Source organism: Athene noctua, chromosome 21, assembly GCF_965140245.1.
Source record: "Athene noctua chromosome 21, bAthNoc1.hap1.1, whole genome shotgun sequence".
Classification (NCBI taxonomy): domain Eukaryota; kingdom Metazoa; phylum Chordata; class Aves; order Strigiformes; family Strigidae; genus Athene; species Athene noctua.
In genome coordinates, this window is record NC_134057.1 from 5695435 (window position 1) to 5717750 (window position 22316).

The window sequence follows — 22316 nt, forward strand, 5'->3', positions numbered from 1 at the left end:
TGATAGAAAATGCTACGAAAATGCCAAACCAGTGCTCTCCAACAGAGAAAAAGCAAAAACAACTGCTAGGAATTACTGGGAATAGAGCACAAGGCTGAAAACATTAAGCCAGCATTTTAACTCCTCACATAAGAGAACAGGAAGGAAAAGGAGAAATAAAGATTACAACATTTATGAAAGGCAACTGAACACAAAGACACTGCCTCCAGCTCAGGGAACCGCAGAGTTGTGAATTACTGGAAACTAAGTGAATCTTCTGGAGGGAACTGCCCTGCTCCTACACCTTTCTGCTATCGGTCAGCACCGGAGAGAGGGTATCGGCAAGAAGGACCTCTGCCCTGACCTGGCCACTTCTGTCACTTCTTATCTCTGGTATTTATTCAGAGCTGGAGCCTTAAAAATTACATTGCAACTCTGAATAAAGACAACAAATAGCAACAATAGCTTAGCTGATCCAAGCCAACATCCACTGAAGCCAGGAGAAGGAACCCATAGGAAATGGGTTTAATCCAGAAAACATTAAGACCTGAAGGTGACCTCCTCTGAGGTCAGTGACATGTATCTTTGACTTCACTGCAGCAGGATTATGCCTACAGTGAGCTACTCATGAACAACTAATAAACTCATAAACCATTTCACATAAATTGAGGCAATTGTAATTTACCATCAGACACACAGAGCAGAAAAAAACAAACCACAACAAATCTGTTATCAGCCAAAGCACTGATAAAACAATGGGACTGATATGAGTCAAGTCACTTATCACTGGCTGGTTATAGAGGATGCACAGTCACATGGAGCTTTTTATTATATGAACGGGCTACTAAGAATGACAGGCAGTAATTCCAGTACTTCAAAGGGTTTTTTTCTTTAACTTATTATGAAGTATGATGAACTTGGACAAAGCCAAAAAGCAAAAGAAATCCAAACAGAAAAGAAAGAAGAGTATATTTACCCAGGCATATGTCAGAGAACGGGAATTTATTTTCTAATCATACAGTTATCACCTACACAGATATCCACACATTTGAAATCTTAGCAAAACTCTATTTTGACATAAAAATGAGACAATACAATTTCTGATGGAAAAAAATCAGAGGTCGAGCAGTCCCCTTGCCACCACACACGGTGAAAACAATAGCAAGCTCATCTTCACACAGTTCAGCTCATGTGGGTGTCAGTCTAATGCTTACACATACAGCCATCATAAGGTTTCAAACCCTAGGTAGCATTTACTGATCATATTCAGGTTCAACTAATAGGAGAATTCTTGTCCACATCCAGGGGGATAAAGTATCACTCTAAAATGTAATACATCAAAGAAATACAGAAGAAACAGATGTTTATTTCTTCTCAAAAAAAAAAAAAAAAAAAAAAAAGACTGAAAGATAGACGATTCTGCAAGTTTATGGTAACCTGAAATCTGAGGAAGAAAACCTTAACTCCTTTTGGGGAAAGGAGTCTCTCTCAGTAAATATTTAACACACCAGGCACATGTTTGGAGCCACTCAAGCAAAAACTATTTAGGAGGGAATCAGTATTATGAAATGCAGTCACTAACAGAAGAATTTATGGACACAGGTATTTTAGAGCCTACTTTAATCTTAAAATGTTCTAATGAACCAATAAGACAAAATTATCTAGTGGAAATAGGCAAGATTAATTGGGAAAAATAGTTCAATATGATCAACAGATACATTCAATTTTTTCTTATATCTGCTTCAGCAGAGCTCCACTGTGGTGCTCTCACCAGCAAGTCTCTCAGCAGCCCTAAGGGCAATAGCTTGTCCATCTGCAAAGCAGAAACAAGTCTGTCCCAAAGTACACTGTAAAAAAGTAAGTGAAAGTCTCTGTGCAGCTGACAGAACCTTGTGACTACAAGTATCAGAGAGCACAGCAAACTTTTTCCATATGCTTTCAAATAAATGTCACAATTATGTTTCTTTGTCCATGGCCAAAACCCAAATATGCTCTGTTATAAGGATTAAAATTAGCATTGCCGATGAAAAATTCATGCAGCACATTAAGAATACCAACCCCAAAATGTGGATTTTATACAGGATGAAACAGTTCTACAGAGGAGATTTCAGTGATTTCCTTCCCCTCCCTTGTACTGAACAGTCACACAGTAACAGTAAGCAGACTTGGAAAAGCTGCTTACCCATCCTCTTTGGGTCTGAACTTGCACACAAAAAAAGTCACTGTTGCATAAAACAAGATTGGAACTTAGGTGAAATGAACATTAAAGCTTACTCTCGCCGATGGTTTACATAAAGAAATGTGAAAATCTAACTGGAGAGCAGGTCCCTATGCCTTAAACCAGCCTTTTCTGTATGCATCCAAATGCTTTCTGACTGCCATACTGTACACACATGTCGAAACACCTACAGCCATGCAGATATACAATAAAATCTATCATTTCTGGTTTACATAAAAGACAGTATGCTGATACTGGCAACAGAAAAAAATCAAGGATTAAGAGTTAGTTTTAAATGCCTTCCTCCTTTCAACTGCCCACAACTATTTCTAAGATAAGATTTTTAATCCTGTTTTCTCTTAAAACTGTTTTATTTACTTGAAACACTGAGTAAAATAATTTGATTCTTTTTGGGTCAGTTGTTTATGAAGTTAGTTTTACCATCCTTTATTCATGGATGCTGATTTGTTATTAAATATTATCTGAAGCAACATGCACATATGGGATTCCTTTCTGAAAAATAGTTTATGTATCGAGTACAGAAAACACATTTTGACTGTTCCAAACATAAGCAGTGAAAGTTTAGCATGCAATACTATTCATGCACAACATGTAATAAACTCTTTTTTGTCATGTAGTTACAAATGCTGGTCTACCAACTGTACCGTTATCTTTGTTTTTTCAATCAAATCTGAAATTCCTAAATACAGCAATAATTTTTTTTCTTTTAACAACCAAGTTATTTTATTATTTTCCAAAATTCAGTTTACAAGATTTCTAGCCTACTTTTTACCTCCCTTGGTGGTTTCATCAAAGATTAAGGACAATCAATTCTTTCCAAGCTCTCTCCTGGAGCTTGTGTCTGTTACCTCATTTCCTGGCTCCTATGAAGCAATGTGAGACAAGACTTTGGTGAAAACTATCACTATAACATTTCCATTTCCAAATACTGAGTTCAGTTCCTCAAAACCAGTAATAAACTCTATGGCATAGGAGACTGAACTTCCTCATCCATCACACTCTTTTCTTCATATGTTAATACAACTGAGATGGGTTTTAAAAAACAGTTACTGGATAGTTTTCCAACTCCCCCAAGCAACCACCCCTTCTCTTTTTTACACTTTCCAATAACATATTTCACTAGATGCTCCAACTTTTGGATGCTGTCAGTGCCTTCTTACCCTTGATTTGGTCATCTCTATTAAGAACCTCTCTTTTGCACTCATTCAAACCACAGCATAACATATAGCACCACGTCTTAAATAAAATAAAAAGTTTTCCTTAGCCTCATCATTCAAGGCAGACTTTGTAGATCAATTAAATGAAGAACCAGATCTTCGTTAAAGATCTGATTATACTTAAGCTCAAGGAGTACACATAATTTCATATTTAAAAGCCACACATAACAATTTTACTGTTGTAATATAAAAACTTACCCACTTAGCAATTGGACACCCCTGAGAGCTTTTTCCTTCCTTTCCTGTATAAACCACTACCTCTATTCTTACAGCGCTTCCTTTTGCTCCATACCTGCATTAAAAAAAGTTCAGGAGTAAAACAAACTGCTGTAGACCATTTCAAAACAGGAAATATTTTCAATAAAACAAGAATAACAAATTTATTTTTACTTTACTGAGAACAGAAGAAAACCAAAATATTTATAATGTCAAAAAATACCTTTTAATTTTAAAATCCTATTTGCAAGAGTGATTTTTGATATCCTTCTGGTAACAAGTTTCAGCTGCTAAAGTAACATTATTTGCAGAAGAAAACATTATCTCTGTGTAAATCCTAGTACATTCAGTCACTAATGTGACCTTTCTGTCCAGTGTGCCACAGCTTCTTCACATGTAGGACACTATAAAACCTAATTTTGCCAGCTGCCGGTCTCTGTTATTCCTATTAACTTCAATGGCACCTAAGAGCACCCTGCACTTGAAATTCGACCGCAAAGCTGCAAGACCTCAGTAAAGACACACAAGCTTAGAACTGAAATGCTAGTGCTCACCTCATGCACATCTGAAGAAGAAAACACTTTACAAATGAGTACTGCAATATTTTAGAAAAACAAAGCTAAACATATCACCCGATTTCTCATAACTCTTCTTTCCCGTTTAGACAGTTAAAAATACTGTGAGCATTAAATGCTGAATTTTCCTCACCTGTTCTCCATTATTTCTCTCACAGCAGCAACACTTGGTCCTGTCCCGAGGTGTGTGTAGTAAGGGCCTTCATCTTTCTCTATAATTTGCTCTGTAAGCAGGTAGAGAAAACTAAGTTGGCACGTACAAAATTTATTTACACCATTACAAGTAAGCTTAGAAATTGTTTACAAAAACATCTTCCAAACTGCATTACAATACATAAAATTTGTCCCTGAAATATAATGAATAGAGTATGACAGATTTTTCTCCTCAGAGGCATCAAAATTATTTTATACTTGTTTCCTCCTATTAATGTGCTAGTATTTTTTCTTTATGTTATAAAGTAATCCTAATTATAGTAATATTTTAAATCCCTTACAAATTTTCATTATGGAAGCTGGCATGTATTGACTAAGTGAGCTTCCCAATATCCTTGTCAGTGGGAAATTTTATTAGTTAATTATAGACAAGGAAGAATTAAGGAAAAAAAAATAAACTAACTGATAGTCATATACTACAGAACAGAAAACATAACCCAGGCCTCTTAACTAGCACTCTCTTGATTCAGAACATTAAAGCAAAGATGAAACAATCTGCTTGTGTACAATCTGTTGTTAAGTCTCCAACTTGTTTTTCCATCTGTGCACTCTGATAGTCTGAAAACACAGCGTGTCTACCACCATCAAATCCAGCTATATTTGCAAAATCCTCAATACTGAGTTTGGTCTGACATCTCATCCTGCAACGCAAATTATGACGTATGTGGCCTGACCTGAACTCCACCTCTGCGATGAGAGGCGTCTAGTCGCCTTTGACACAGGCTCTTCGAGGCAAACTGACATCCGTCATCAGGACTAACAGTGACAGCAACAAGACCACCCACAACTACGCCCTGACGCTTATCTAACAGCATTAAGGCAACCATGACAATATACTGGGAAATTTCTGCCCAGACCATCTCAGGCAAAAACTAGTTCTAGACCATAAAAATCAGAATCTGATATACTTCAGATAAATTCACATAGAGCACAATGACAAAAAACTAAATAGAAAAACAGCAAATAAATAGAAAACCTCCTTTTCCTCCTGGGTTTGAATTTAAGTAGAGAATCTAAACCTGTCAGTTGCAATACCAAAAATGCTCAGTTCTGCTGTACTCTGCAGGCCCAAGAGCACCAGGCAAAAGTTACAGAAAGGGGAAAAAAATTTCCTCCTGCTTCCTAATGGCAAAGCATTGATCCTTTTGCAGCAGCTAAGGAAGCTTCAGGTATGCTTCCTCACATTAAAGGAAGCAACGCTAACACACCTCCATGTGGAAAGGACAGGCAAAAGTTAGCAAAAAGACTTACCAACACAGTCACAAGTTGGCAATTCAGATTGTCCCTTTTTTGTAGGTGTATCTATTAAATTTTTTGTAGGGGTATCAAGAAACTTCATTGGTGATTCAAGGAAACTGCTGAGCGTGTTTTTTGCTGGAGAACACCCTGAGTCACCTGTGCTCTGTGGGTGGTCAGTACCCAAACTGGTTGACGTCAGAACAGTCACTTCGCCCGCACACTCCATATTCCTGAGAGCTTCAACGGAACCTGGTACCTGGGCCCCACCACAGGCAACAGGCAGCACCTGCGACTTCGGATCTACTTGTTGTTCGACAGCACCCTGCTGAATACAGGCTTTGTCCTCGCCACGCATTTCGTTAGCTCTCAGGTTAGACTGATTAAAAGTTTGAGGCGAAGGATGCGTTTGACTGACATTCGCTGTTTGCTGTACCTGAGAATTACATTTTTCTGTAAACATCTGTAGGTTTTCACTTGGTCTGTTCAATAAGGATGCTGTTTTTAACTGTGAAACAGCCAAAGGATTACGGGAGGACAGGCTGCTATACTGGTTACGTGCAACAACTTCATTTTTCATTGGATCAATGCCTAGTGGGTCACCGGAGCCTGCAGTTTTCATTTGCTCATTCACCACTTCACAGCCAAATAACCTGTCTTTTTTTTTCTCTTGCGGTACCTCAGGTAAACATCTATGGAATTTTATCTGTGTTTGCGGGAGAAATAACCTAGTTTTTTCTTGTGACGCTAAAGTATTTTGATTCACGGCTTTCTGTACTTTGGTTCTTGGAGATTTTTTTTCAGACGGAGCTATCCTGGAGTCCTGTGGCACGGTTTGACCAAGCTTGTGCAGTTTTGATGATATCCAAATGTCCTGTAACTCGCTATGCTGGCATGACAACAGCTCTAGCTGGTTTTGATTATTTTGTTGATAGCGTGCTTCTTGAGGCTTCTTTTTGTGCCTTGGTTTCCATGGTACAGCATTTCCTTTTTTATTTGTTGGTTGTTTTTGCTTTAACAGTAAGGAACTATAATTATGCCTAAAAAATACAGATTCTTTTTTCTGCAACACATCCTGGTTATATTTTGGCTGCCTCTCGTGTGAGATTAGATTAAGCAGTGATGCCTTTATGTCATTCTTCTGCTCTGGATTTGTCTGGTTTGATTCAATTAGCGCTGCAAGTTGAGTTAGTTGTGTAGCTACATCCTCTTCATCCTGGCTGTGAATTCCTCCTTCTTTAATCAAAGAACTAGCTTCCAAGTTCAAATCATTATACGTTGGCTTTTGCTCTAGCTGGCCAAGAGTTTCCAAGCTGTTACTTGTTTGCTGGACATTGCGTGAAGCGTTGCAATACCGTGCAAGGGTGACGGGATCATGAGCGTAACTCTTCTTGGTAGCATATCCTGAAAATGATTTTGAATTAGATGTTAAGTCAGATAAAGTTTTGGTATCTCTTGAGGATAACTGTAGTTTATACATCTCACCCGCCAGATTGGCAGGTTTATCATGCAATTCAGAAACTGAACTTTGGCCATTGTATAACACTGCTTTATTAGGGAGCTGCTTCTGTGAGTGAGCGCAGTGAGCCAGGAGCTGCTGCTCATTTTGTAAGTAAGTGTCTTTGATTTCTTTTAATGCAGAAGATGTGAAAGAGGATGAAATGTCCCTTTTATAACTATGGAGCAAGTTGGAAGTTCTTTCTTCTGTACATTCAGTACTTCCAGTTTTAGCTGGTGAAGTTGTTTCTAAAGGGGCTTCAGATAACTGCGTTAAAGCTTCAATAGCTACAACCTGCTCTACAGTTAAATTTCTGTTTTTAATCAGGGACAAGAAAGTCGGCTGGAGTGAAGAAGCCTCATGCTGTGTCTCTGCCTTAGGTACTTTAAAACCATCCTTCCCTACATGCACTTCCTCTTCAGGTCGTGGAGGACAACACAAGCTTTCTTGCAGGTCTGAAATGGAACCCGTCAGCAAAACTGACTTATCAGAACCCTCAAAGATGTTGCAAGGGCAGTTTTCCGCTTTCATTAAAACATTTCCTTGTTTTTCTGGGTGAACGCAGCCAACACCAGTTGTCAGAGTGTGTACTATGTTATTCAGATTGGTACCCTTCGTCCATTGCATATGGGAGTTGCTTGTCAAATCCGTCCTTTCCTCTATGGATACTTTTTTCAGCGAAGCAACTGCTTCTGGTGGTGAATAATGTAGGGTTTTTATGCCATTTTTGATGGTCTGTGCAAATGATTTTTTTGACTCAGCTAACTGACTGGGAGAGACTGCTCTTTCACTGTCTTCAGTGTTTTTCAAGTGTTCGTTGCCTGTCACAGTTCCATGGATATCTCCGTTAACATGGACACCAAAAGATGGCTTCTCGTTATGTGCCCACTTCTCTGCTTCTAAGCCTGTCATTCTTTCCTTCTCCTTAGACTGCACATTTTCAATGGGTACTGCTTGGTTTGTTTTCACCCTGTATTTTTCACCATGACCACATATACTGCATTCCATGAGTTCTGGTCTGCGGCCATTTACTGGTTTGTTTTCTAAATTTGCCTATAAAATAATAATAATAAAAAAAATTGTAACAGCAGTTCAAAAACATTAAAAAGAAGAAGCATAAGATTTACAGAAATTAAACCCTACTTTGACAGATATGAGGAATATCCTAATTAAGCACAGGTGCAGAGATTGGAAAAAAACCTGGGAAGTCACGAAAAACCCTGAAGCCTAAAGATCCTGTCCATATTTATAGCTATTTTTCCCCACTGTTGGTGGGGGCAGAGGAAGAAAGCGTGTGCATGTGGCAGTGGTGGGAAACCAAAGAAATGAATGAACAGATAAAGGACGTTAGCATTTAGAATCAGATCTAAGGATTCAATTTTTAATGAATTTGCATAAGCAGATAAAAGTCTCCCTTGAGTTCAAAGCAGGACTGAAATCTAAAGGCTTGTACCACAGAAAGTTTAGTAGTAATTTGGTATAATTATACTGATTTGGATAGAGCAATAAACTGACACTTGATTGGACACTAGCAAGAGTGGCTGGTTTTCAGGCTTAGTTTCAAGTCCTTAAAAAAATGTCAAAAACCCAAGCTGGAATGGATAGTAAGATAATTAACATTAGCTCACCTGAAAGTTACCCTCTAAACAGTGTGTTTAGCTTCTGTATTTAGATGGTAACTTCCAGGTTTCTCAAAAGTCTCTCATGTGAGCTACTCTTTAACAGTTTTTTAGTAAGCTTCAGTATTTGGTTAAACATGTTCTTCATCTTCACTGATATTACACAATTCATGTGGTTGAAGCAATGTCAAAATCTAGACAGAGTCAGAATGCTATGTCCTGGAAAGAATACATATGTGAGCCTTGAGATATGAAGTAAGGAATTAAGCAATTTAAGTTTAAAAAACAATTAAGGCCTGAACTCAGGCAGAAGCAGCAATAAAGGCAAGAATCCAATTTTTATTACGTTAATCAAATTTTATTTCTATTTCTATTAAATTTTCTTTTAAAAAATAATTTTAAGTCACAATAGACAGTGATGGTACTTAATCGTATTGTAACATCTAAGATTTATTTAAATGATCTGTAGCCTTAAGTCTACTTAACAAGAAAACCAGTCCTGCTTTTCTAATCTAAGCAATGTAACTGGTTAATTAACCATATGTTGGCACAGTACATTTTAGCAGTTCCTAGAAAACAGGACCCAATTTAACATAAAACATTCAGTGAAATCAGACATGGTTTTATGGTCATACCAAATAAAGTGCATGGACTTCTCTGAGAAAATAATTCAGAAGAACAAATGCAAAATAGATTAATGATTAATCATAACCATCAAGATGGAAATGCCAGAATCCCCCAGGCAAAACAAGGCATACGGACCCAGCTCCATCTGGAGCCTACCGTTCACCTCACAACTGATTCCCAATTGATAAAAAACAAAAGTGGGAATCCATAGCATGCCCCAGATATTATGAGAGGCATCATAAATTCTCATGGAAATGTTATGTAAAAACATGTCCAGCACCTAGGCAGCTAAGTGAAACCTATAGACAGTATATTAACAAAGACAGATACCTTATTTAATGTTTTTTTATTACACACAGACACTGACTAATAGTCTGTGAGCCTGAGCTCCTCAAGATCCTGGTGATTTTCAATGATCCACAGACCCAGGACATCACTGAGCAATTTCTAAGGGATCCACAAAAGCAGTTAAGCAGCTCCATTGTTACAAAGAGTAAATACATTACACAGGCCTCCACAAACGTACCAGAAAATATTTTAAGGGTCCACCATGGAAAAGTAAAAACCCACAATTCTATACCTGTGCAAAAGCTGAACTTCAATTACTTTAACTTCAGAAAGAACTAGGATATGACACTGTAGTTTATTCTTCAGCAAAAGTATATCTAAGATCTCTACCAGTCCAAAACTCGTCCCAATCATGTAAAATTCTTATTAAAATTATTTAATTAGACAATTAGTAGGTTGAGGAGATAGAAACAAATAGATTAAAATAAATTCCCAGCATCTGTACATTTTCAACACAACACCACAATTTTGTATTTTCCTCATTTTTAGAGAGTGTCACTCGCTACATTTAAAAAAAAAATCCTCAAACAATTTTATAGAGTTGGGGGGAAGGAGGATAGTTCACCCACGACCAGCAGAGATGAGAATGAGAGATGACATGGTCACTGACACACTCAAAGTGCAAAAGAGCAAAAATCACACTCCCCTCCTAACTATGTTGCTCCTCAATGAAATATTTTCATGTGAACAAAAAGCACTGTTACGCTCAAAAATACTCAGGATATTCCCTGATCTGCTAGTAGTGCACAGGTGCAGTGCTGTGCCCCCGTAAGACCGCAGTGATCCCGGCAGTAAGGTGGGATTACTTTTAAAATAAAATTATTCCTCATACATCATAATTTCCACTAACATTATTGGAAGCTGCCCACATGCAACAAGGAAGAAAAAAGAACTAGATGAATCATATCATTGGCATGATTTGGTTCATATTTTATTTTTCCACACAAAGAATAAATATTAATATAAAATCGGATGTATTTTTTCAAACCAGACTCTTTTCCTTTTGAGCACTGCGTTGCTTTTTCTCTTCTGTTACTGAACTGCAATGAATCCTAAAAAATACTTTTTTCTTGCTTCTCTTACCAGACTTTCCAATGGCCTTTTCAGTTTAATATGTGAAGTTATTGTTTCCCAACATAAAAAGAAATGTAGACATACTAGCAGGGGCAGAGTTCATTTGATTCTTCTCAATGTAAATCTGGCAGACCAAAAGTAATAGCTCAGCAAAAACCTTTTGCAGCTGAACAGCCTAGGAGCAATTTATCTTCAAGTCCCGAATCAGGACTAAGGGGGAAAAAAAAAAAAAAAAAGTAGTGAAAACTGCAGACAAGGATACCACAATTCCAAGCAATGGTCTTAAAATTAATGGAAGTTAGGCACACAAGTCTGATCTGACTGATTTCTAAATCTTTTACACAAGCGTAATGAAAAGCTGAAGAATCAACTGGATCAATAAAAGTAATTTCCTCTCTTCCTCATTAAGGAGAGCACTACTCTATCTGGAGCCATAAACCAGTAACAAATCATGCTCCAGCCTAGACTCTGGAGTAGTCAGTGCTATTAGGACAGGAACCACGGGGTGTCTGCTGTAGCCATTGCTGTATTACTTAAACTTTAACCAGACACTATCTCTTATATAATTCACCAATACCCCCCCAATTCACCCCCAAATAATTCACTGTGTGAGCTAATGCTTCCAGCACACACGAAAAGCCAGTTACAGCAAATCATTTCACCATTCTGAAAAGGGTCAAACTTTAATATTAACTTTTCTTTTAACCACAAATGCCTCTGAGGAAATGCAAAGAGTTCACCGATTCACAATCAAAATACAATGCTAAAGCTATCCTAAAGACATTTTCACATCTTCTGTACAAGAGAGCAGGCCATAGATTTATGTCTTGTTTCACACCCCTAGAGGTGGTAACAAAACACTGTACTAAAGGACAGTACCAGAAATCACTACTCCCATAAACCAATAGTAACAGATGATGCCCAGATCAACTACTGATAAAATGGCTCTACTAGCAAGTTGTGACAAGTTACACGGTAAGCAATGCCAAGTCCCCCTAACTAGCCCTCCCGAGAGGATTCTGCCCAGACCCCCACAAGAATACAGCACACCCAACAGATCAAAATATACTCGCACCTCCTAGCTTGTGCTATTAACAAAAAGGCAGTTCTTTGAAGGTCACAACATTTATCAACATAGAAGGATAAGCAGGTAAGAAGCACTTGCACCTCTTTTCTGCTGCAGTGCAATGGGTAAGTTTGGATCCTGCTGCAGCCATGTAGCCAGCCCCACATGCCCTTCCACGTTAGCAGTTCTGCAGAGCTCAAATACCAAAACAGAAGTTTTCTTTCAGAAAAACTGTTTGGAAAAAAGCCCAAACATACTTCATCTGACACTTGGACACGGTGGTTTATTCATGGTCCAACTGTTGGATGTCACTGCTCCACCAAGAGGTAAGAAAGCACCATCCAGCTGACCAGCAGCAATTTACTCCTGCTCTCTAGGGTCTGCTCCCCAGGACATGCAGAAATTCAGTGAAATTCAGGACCTGCACTGTACAGGACTGACATACAGGGATAAGGAGGTACAGGACAGGGGAGACAAAGAGCACAGGTGTGGAGAAACAGTTGCTTATGCTATGTAGCTGTCCCCTGCTTAGAAGAGATGGACATAAGGTGGGATGCTGTGGAAATCATCGGCCACCTTCTAAGCACAGCCAAGTTTTTTTGCATTCCAAAATAAATGCAGATACAACAATACACTTAAGGGTAAACTTCTGTTTAAGACCACACTACTTAATGTTTGACTCCCATAACAGACAACAGCAACGTGCTGTAAGTTCTGCCCAAGGCTGCAGCCTGAGCAGGGTTTCCGAGCAGGCTCCCAGCAAAGGCAGAACAGCCAAGTAGGGGCCAAGCTGCAAGCCGGCGTCTATTCCATGAACCTCAGCCGAGGCGGAAAGCAATAACCACCACACAGCGTTAACAACCATGGATGGGAAACAGTCTCTTGGTGTACTGCACTTCTAGAGCAGCTCAGGTAAGGCACATTTTCTACAGTCTCTGTGCAGAGAGACAGATTTTTATTAATGTAACACAGTCTGCATATACAAGATGGTTTGTTCCTCAAGAGAACATTCACAGGTGGCACTGAGGGACAGGACAGGTAATAACATTTTAGAAGCTACTCCAATCACAGCAAATAATCTCTACTCTTGGCAAAATGATGTAGACAAGTTTTAACAGAGAGACTGGTTTATACTGAAACTCGGGGGAACAAATGGTTCTGCAAATCAGGAGACAGGGACCCAAGGTGGGACATGAGGCAGAGATCGCGCAGGACACCCAGACCTCCCTGGAGGGATCCCCCTCACGCCCAACTCCCCTCACCCCTGAGTATCAAATACACCCAAACCCACCAATTTGAGTATCACAGGAGGTACTGTTTCACACCAAATCTTACAACAGCTGCAAAAGCCTGCTCTAGATGATGGTGCTTCTTTTTTTTTTTTTTTTTCATATCCATAGCCATAACAGCAAGGAACATTCTCCAAGCTACAGCTTAGCTCTCACCTTCTCAGCTTCATCTCCGTTTTATCTACAATTATATCCCCTTTGCTATGTTCTTCAAACACCAGACAGCTTTCCCAACAGGAAAGTTCCTTATCTTCTCTTTCCATGAGGAATTAGCCTTAAAGTCTTTGCATCTTTGTTCTCGTCATTCTCTCTCCTACACCATTACCACAGTCCTCCTGCTCACCTCGTGTAACAACTTCAGAGACCGCTTATAAGATGATCTACACTCTCAGACCCTAAAGGATGCACTTACTAACAAAATCAAAAACTACAGGATACTAATTCTGGTTCTAAAGGCTTCAAACAGTGACCCCGAGAGAAAGTGTATTTTTTGGATTATTACTCAGAAATAGGCACTCTCAGCCACAAACTGTTTCCATCAACCCTAAGCTCTAGGTTGTGAAAGCTACAAACAGAAGCAAGAAAAAAAAAAGAGTGAGGACACCCCTTTCTCCTCCACAGGCACCCAAGAATTGGATGTGTTAAGAAATAAAAAACCCCAAACATTACAGCACTTTTTCTGCCACAGAAGCAAACATAAACAAGCCTCTTGCTTCGTGGTTTTTGTTTGGTTTGGTTTGGTTTTTACTGGTGTTTTGAATTACTCAATCATTTGTCTTCAATATTGAAACTGAACACTCAAAGAGCCACTGGCAGCTCTGGAAAACATAGCACTCAATTAAGCCACAAAAGAAAAATGATACAATCAGCAGCAATATGTATTCCCTAATACAACTTTCCCCTAATGTGCTTTAACTCAAATGCAGAGATAAAAGACATTCAGTCTTTGAATTTCTCCATCCTACCTAATGTCTCTTGTGGTCTACCCATCTACAAAACCATCACCATAGCACTAAGTACTGCCCAGCCCTTAGGTCTAAATGGAGAATCAGCTCAGCATTTATAACAGGGTCTTCAGGGAACAGATCACAGCTATATATAACATTTTCAGCAATGATCTGAAAGAACAGTGAAATTAATACTAGTAGAAAAATAACAAATAATTAAAAGATCAGATATAATGCTTCTTAAGCTATCTGGCAAGCCAGCTGCAAGCACATATTTCAATACAGCTAAAGGTGAAGTTGTATATCTAGCAACAAAGACATGGGACTATATTTACAAACTGCAGGTTTGTATCTTAGAAAGCGATGCCTTTAAGAAGGACATTAACATGGTCAATAATCAACTGTGCAGTAACTATAGAAACTCCTGTTGCAACTTTATGGCCAAAAGGGTTAGTGAGATTCTTGGGTGCATAAATAACAATATAATTAAGGAAAGACGGGTTACTTTCTATCCTGTACTTGGCACTTTTGCACCTGCTAGTGGAATAAAGCGTCCAGTTCTGACATACCCAATTCAAGCTAGACATTGATATGCTGGAGAGGGCTTGGAGGACCATGAGAATCACAAAGGATTGAAACATCTTGAAGTGAAAGCCTCAAGTTCACTCTCTACTCACTCTCTACAATTTACCAAAGAAAAAGAAAATTGAAAAGCCACAAACTGCAGCTAAGTCTATGTGGAAAAGAAAGCTGATAACAGAAGGGTCCTTGTTCTAGCAGACAAAAGTATAACAAGACTCAATGACTTTAAGTTAAGGCCAGAAAAGTCTGGCCTTGAACTATGGTGTACATTTTTGCAGAGGGACAGAGAAAGAGTAAAGAATCTTTTAAGCATCATGTTAGGTGTTTTGATGCACTTTTAACCCATGGGAATTTTCAAATTCAAGTTCTCTGAGGCATTTTTAAAACATGATGCTTAATCCAAATAAACTGATACAGTCTTAGAACCTCTCAGCACAAGAAGTGATTGCAACTATCTTGCCTGGGTTTACCATATGTGAACCAAACTGATACAAGTTAATAATTTTCCTTCAATTTCTGTTCAGTAAAGATCTGAACTGCTAAGGTAACAACATAACCTTCCAGTTCCTATAATCGAACCAGGAACATACTCAGCTCCTTAATTGAGGGCTCAGTTTAAGCACCTAACCATCTGTTGTACAAGCAATGATATTATTCACAAGTTGCTACATGCCAGTAGCTGCTCTCAGACCAGATCTGCTCAGGACATACACCACCGTAAGTTAACAATGCTAACCAGCTCCTGTTTTCCCCCCATTCTGAAATATCAGCACTGGTCCCAAATACACACTGCAGCAAGTCTCACACAAGTCTTCTCCAAATCTAAACATCCTTGTTACAGCTATGTTCTAGCCTGGTTTTAAAGCTGATGAGGGGCCACAAGACTAAAAGGAATAACTGATACTCTAGCAATAGAAAAGTCAGTGACAGGTATCTCAGAGGAACAGCTAACTCATAAAAGAAAGAAAAATAATCATGCTGATCACTTAAGCCACCAAGCTACAAGGATGTAGCACTATTCAGGATTTTCCATCTAATGTTTTATTTATTTTCATGAGGAAAAAAAGCCTAAAAAATGGCAAATGTTTCTCTTCTGTCTCAATCAGAGCTAGCACGTACATGATTTTAAGTAAAGCTCAAAATGGAATTTACACTGTATGTAACTTCCGCTTTCTCTTTACAGAAGCACAACTTTCACTCACATACCTAACAGCAGCAATGTTATTCTGGAGCAGCACTGCAGTACTAGTGCTTGCACTGCAGAATTCAGACAGTGATCATCTGTCACAAATGCTTCATATTTTTAAATACACAGAAATTTTTCCTCTTATTCACAAGTTCAGCATAACCTTTATTTTAGGAAGACTAAAGATAGAGCCAAATTTTACTACAGAGCATCAATTAAATTGTAACACAATCCAGACAACACCAACAAAATACCGACTGAGGAATTCAGTCAATGAATTCAGCCTTGAAAAATCCTAATATTCTAAAAGGCTTAATATTAAAGCCATTAGGACAACGAGGACAGCCAAATATATTCTACATACTAATTTTATGTAAGTTAATGAAAAGTGATTAGTGTTAGATCCTTAATGTCCTTATATATCTTTTGTTGATATTGGTTAAGTTTCATGTACCTGACATTTAAAAAGAAAACACCTTTATAAGAACGCGTGGATTCTTCTTACCTCCCAAACAAAATCCTGTAATTAGGAATTTATTTTAGTAGGAGTTAAATCTTTTGGTCTCTACATAGGCAAAGCTCCTACTAATGTCAATGGGAAAGTTTGCTGCAATAGTATCTGCAAAATTAACTTTCTCATACTCAGTAACACTAAATATAAAAACCTTAGTATACCATCACAGAAAGAAAATGAATCACAGAAGTGAAAATCTGCTGCCACTGAAGTAAGTCTGGGGCTTCTCACTGGTTTTCTCCCACATCAGTTACTAAAAGCAATAAACAAACTTGCTTAGCAACGTGGTATCAGATTCTAAACAAGGAGTGCCCATTTTCAAAGCATCTTCCTAGATACTACTATCTATAAATGTGTGGACAAACAGCAAACCGACAACAGATTTCTGGAATTTGCAAAGCCATCTCAATTATTTCAATGCCTATGTTACACACAGCAAGCACAAGTATTCAGTAAATCTCATAATTCAGTAGGGAGTACAAATAACATCAAAAAACCGTACCTGGAATAGGAAAACAGTGGTTTGTTTTGTAATGGTCAACCCTCATTATGAGCACCTAAACAAGTATAAATACACCTGTGCAACTGACCTTCATCTACACATGTACATTTTCCTTCCTTCCCACAAACTCTGTTACTTTTACTGGTTATTTTATGACATTTTTGATCACAAACACATTTTCTACCTTTTTAAGAAGCTCCACCTCTAAATCCACTAAATTGGAAGACTCAGCACTGCACTAAAGCACACAGTGACAGTGAAGATCTACAAATAAATAGAATGACAGAAACACAGAATCAACTAGGTTGGAAAGGACCTTGAAGATCATCTAGTCCAACCATTAACCTAACCCTGACAGTTCCCAACTCCGCCATATCCCTAAGCACTACATCAAACAAATAGTGATTCAAAACGTGCAAAAACCCTCCCAAGACTAATCACTAGGTTCACTCAGCCTGGCCTTGCTCAACACTTCCCAGTCTCATTGTGCCCCTGCATCCACTATTCCCCGAGAAAAGGAGGAGTGGTTCTATCCTCACAACTGCTCTAATACAGCAACAAATGAGTCAAACCAGAAAACCCTATTCCTCTCCTGTCCTCCTCCCAAAGGAACACGTCCCTTTCTTCCCCTCAACATTCTGGGGAATTGGGTTGTGAGGGCAAAGTGGTGGTGCTGCTGAGGAAGCAGCATGGGGGTCTGGAGAAGGAGGTGGAGGGGAGAGGGAGCAGCACTCAAGTAAGGGAGCTCTGCAGGCACAGCTGGGCGAGGGAAGGAGAGAGTCTCTGCATCCTATCCAGCTTGCTCTGCACCACAGGAAAAAGTCCACAAGGGACAGGCATCAACTCCCCCAGAAACTGGCTGGAAAAACTAAGGATTAGAAAATTACTAGAGTAAGATCAATAATTTACAGACCATTTACAAAGGCCTTTTTTGTCAGGACTCCAAAAAATGTCTACATACATGAGTAGTCTTAGCAGTACTGTACAAACAAAATATGAAAGTGCTTCATATGTTCGCATGAGTGCAATCACGTGGAAGTGCTAGAAAGGCTGCACGTTGGAAGTGTGCTACTAAATTACAACCCTCACCATGCCTGCTCACATCAAGTGAGATTCATGACCTATCAAGAGCAAAAAAAATGTAATCCCATTTAGACAGATATACATCCAGCTTGAAAAAAGGTCAAAATTAGAAGAAGACTTCTTTCAAAAAATTACACCTAGATTTTTTTTAAACTAATAGCCGAATTACTTATTTTTTTAAAACTAATCTGTGTAGGCCACTCACATAACAAAAATAAGCTCTCCCTATCAAAAAAAGGGAGCTAAAAGGCACACAAGAACTAGGCAGACACTTTCAACCAGTACTAAAAGCAATTACTGGAGGAATACGTTCCAATGTGATAACAACTCTTTAAAAAACACAAAGAGTAAGATAAGTATTTTCTGGACAACATCCTTTCCAACTTGTATTACACCATTCTGTCTTCTTCCTCTGTAAAATTCCACCGCAGTGCAATTCCATCCACCGACTTGCTCGTATCTTATTTTAAAGGTGATAAAAAGCAGTAATATTTAAGTTCTTCCAGGTAAATATTCTGGCAGATATTTTGCACTAAAAACATACACCCAAATTTAGAATAAATCTTCCAAATCAGTTCAAACCATGCTCACTCAAAGCATTATCATGAATATTAGCCTTTGCTATTACTTTCCTTAACTCTTATTAGCACATATATGATCTTGACCAAAACCATGTACTTCTAATTTCTTTCAGCAGCAAAACTAAAACTGCATTGTAAAAGGGGCAACAGCAGGTCTGCCAAACCAACTTTCTATTTTAAAGCTGTTTTTGATAAAAAAAGACTATGCTTTTTATGTGTTAAGGAGAAAAATTAAGAGTGCTTAAATAAATATTTCTAGCTTTGATGGAAATGAAACTTTTACTGGTTCCTAATATGATGTTTATAAACAAACCAAAAGTTCTAGATACTGAGTCATCTCTGGCTTTTGGCTTGGCTTAAACTGAAGGGATTTTACAGAGTTTAGCAGGCATCATTCACACTTTCCTGGCGCACACGATTACCATTATAGTGTTTATGCATAAACACACAAACAGATTCAGTCAGAGAACAAAGAATGTGCATGCAGTTATAATACTCACTTAGCACTGCATATATTATTCTGGATCTCTCCCACAGTCTCTTCCCTTTTTTTTTTGTATTTTTTTGTGTTCCTTTTTTTTTTTTTAAATCTCCATCAACACAGAAAACACCTGCAGCCATCCAAATGGTAGCCCTGGCTCCACAGAATCTAGTAGAGAGACCATGGACCGTTCTTCATCCATTGTATCTTGATCTGTGTGAGGTTTTCTTACTCGTGCCATTGCTGCCTGTTCTCAAAAAGTGTAGGTTTCCCTGACAATATGATGCCGCGTTCGACTGTTCCATTCTTCTGAGCTCTGTGTTAATAAACTTGCACGTGACTGCAAACATTCCCCCGCTGTTGAGGAGAGGTGCACTGCACTGCCCAAATTGAGTGAGAACACTGCTAAGTGGCTAAAAGGAAAATTATAGTAAGTGAAGCAGGGTGTATAATATGCCTTTTGAAATGCAGGCAAACTAATTTTTAAGTATGAACCCCTTCTATATAGACCTTCTATTATCAGGAATAAAATTAAAGAAGTGTCTGCTTAACTGGGGAAAACAGACAATACAAATGGTAAGAAAAACCGTGAGTATATTCGTTCCTTAGTATCCATTACCATGAACTCACAAAGACTCTTTCTTCAATAAGTATTTGCTTGCTAGACATGATGAATATTTCAGATGTTCTTTCAAAATAAACATGGAGAACCTAATACAGTATTTATGGCACACAAGAATTTCCTAAATGACTCCTCCAATAACCAGAAAGGAGCATTAACACACAAGTGTGGAAAATGATAAATAGTAAATTAAAGCTACAGTATAACAGTACGTATTGCATTTAGTCTTAATGTTCATATCTGTGCAACCTGTTTTCAACAGGAAAGCACTGCTTATTTTCACCCTGTACAGAAGAATTTGTAAGTATGTTGGTCCTAAGAAGCACAATTAGAAAAAGCACTAGCCCGCCATGTAAATAAATGTGCCTCTATAAAAACTTAGGAGGATTAGAAAAATACTGACTCCATGTATGATTAGAAGAAAGTACTACAGATCCTCCTTTAAGAAAGCTTACAACACTATTTAAAGCAAAATACAAAGAAAAACAAAGTATTCTCTTAAAATTTTGTGTCACTGGTCAGATTCCCTCAATCACTATTGATTATTAAATCAAATGCTGAATTTATAATTCAATAGATATGACAATACCACTTCACATTGCAGTCCCACCAAAAACAGAAGCCAGGTTAGAGAATCACATACCAGAACGTCTATTTCTAAAAATGCCCTTGTAAAGAAGTCTTACATAGCTTTTTCTAACTTTACTGCAGCTGATAGAGAGCTGCAACATAACTTAAGATGACCAACCTCCCTTCTTCCCTCCAAAACCAAAGGAAAAGCCCACCAACCCCAGCCTAGACTTTCATGAGATGCCTTCAGCAGTACCATACCTCACTTGGTGGATGCAAGTGAATAAACTCTTACGAAATACACTTCAGCACCACAACCTAAAACAAACACTAGAAAACACAAAGAACAGTACCTAAAACCAAAGAGGAAACAACCTCGGAATCAATTCAGCAAAGGAAAAGTTGAAGCAGAAATAAACACAAGTCCAATGACTAACATACGATACTACGCACACACACAAAAAACAGACAAGCCTTTCCATTTAAGAGTCAAGGGAAAAAAAAACTTTTCAGAAGGCTTTTTGGAAAGGAGAGAAATGACAGCATCATATTACATAGCAACCTGCTCTGCCATCAAATCAGAAACAGTGGCAAAATGAACTCAAGGTGAAAAATCTGAAGACCCACTATGAACCTCTACTGTAGACAGCCGCCTAAGACAACATATCTGCCTATCACCAAAAAAATAAGACTTTTCACACTTTGACAGGTGTCATACCAATTACACGTTACAAAACTGTATGACTCATTTATAAACAGTCCTTATTTTGCACGCTACTATCAGCCGTACAAAACATAAAATGAACAAATGCTAAAGTTTTAACTACACCTACGCGCTATGTTACAAGAGCAGCAGTAATTAAAATGATTAAAAGCATATCCACGACAATGAAAACTGCTAGGGTTTTAAGGGATTAATTTATTTAATGCAAGAAAAAAAAAGCACTTGCTAGTGTTGTACAATCACAATTACTGTTAGCATACAGGGGGGTGTTCTGCACAACTACTCCCACATGAAAAGACAGACTACACTTTGAGGTGGAACATACTCGCAAGTCAAAGAAGGTTGGCTCCTCGCTTAATCTTAACTTTTAATTTTGCTTTGTCTTACAAAATTTTAACTTCTTTAAACAAATTTCTGTAACGTGTAACAGTGAAGACGAAACTGATAATAAGTTGGGATGTTTTCAAATAGAATTACGCTACAGACATTCAGCATTTATCAAATCCACTATGTCCAATAACTGCAGGAATTTTCGTGTATTGAAACAATACTGAACTATCTTATATTACATTTATAAGAGAATAAGAGAAGTCTTAACAACATATATTTTTTCTCATTGCCCTTAGCTTCACCTCACATATACAACCCATCTTACTTACATCATCCATCCTCCAACATGCTAGCTTGCAACAAGACTTAATAACTTATTTCTATTCAAAATGTCCTAAAGACTAACTCAAAGGTGCAATATCAATGTGCTACTTAATACCTTTTTAAAAACAAATTAACCATGTATCGAGTCTGTATTTTGTTACAAGCCCTAAAACATTTCCATTTGAAACACCGATCTTTTGTTACCATGAAAGATAGCCATCTTAAAAATCTTGAAGAAACAGTGTTACCACGTGAAACTGAAGGCTGGTGTAAGTTTACAGAATCTTCAGTTTCACTTGAGGTGTAGTAAAGTTTAAAAAAAAAAGGAAATCAAAACTACAGTAATCTAAGCATAAAATTTTGACTTTTGTTCATTTGGTTTGCATTATAACATTGACTTCTCGCATAAAATTTCAGATGCCATAAAATCTGTACACTACAAGCCCCACCAACATTTAACTGTTACCTTTGGAAGTAAGAAACTAGGAATAGAGGAAATTAGAGTGAATCTTCGATGCAATGGAAAGCAAACTTTTGGTCTGCAGACTTGTGCAGAAAGATTCAAATAGGTATACAACATGCTGGAGAGAGAGAGAGAAAGAGAGAGAGAAAAAAAAAAAAAAAAAAGAACATGTTCTGTTCTTTTAAAATTAGCTAATCTCCTGAATAGCTGG

At 38.0% G+C, this 22316-nt stretch overlaps 1 protein-coding gene across 2 annotated transcripts in view; it reads right to left on the minus strand.

Moving 5' to 3' along the window:
- Nucleotides 1–22316, minus strand: part of TET1 (tet methylcytosine dioxygenase 1) — a 79599-nt gene that overhangs the window by 39263 nt on the left and 18020 nt on the right. For both annotated transcript variants that reach the window (XM_074924459.1, XM_074924458.1), the window contains exons 4-6: nucleotides 5691–8226; nucleotides 4360–4450; nucleotides 3634–3727 (exon numbers count right to left, since the gene is read on the minus strand). In XM_074924459.1, coding sequence (XP_074780560.1) covers nucleotides 3634–3727; nucleotides 4360–4450; nucleotides 5691–8226 — 2721 coding nt within the window. The remainder of the gene's footprint in view (nucleotides 1–3633; nucleotides 3728–4359; nucleotides 4451–5690; nucleotides 8227–22316) is intronic.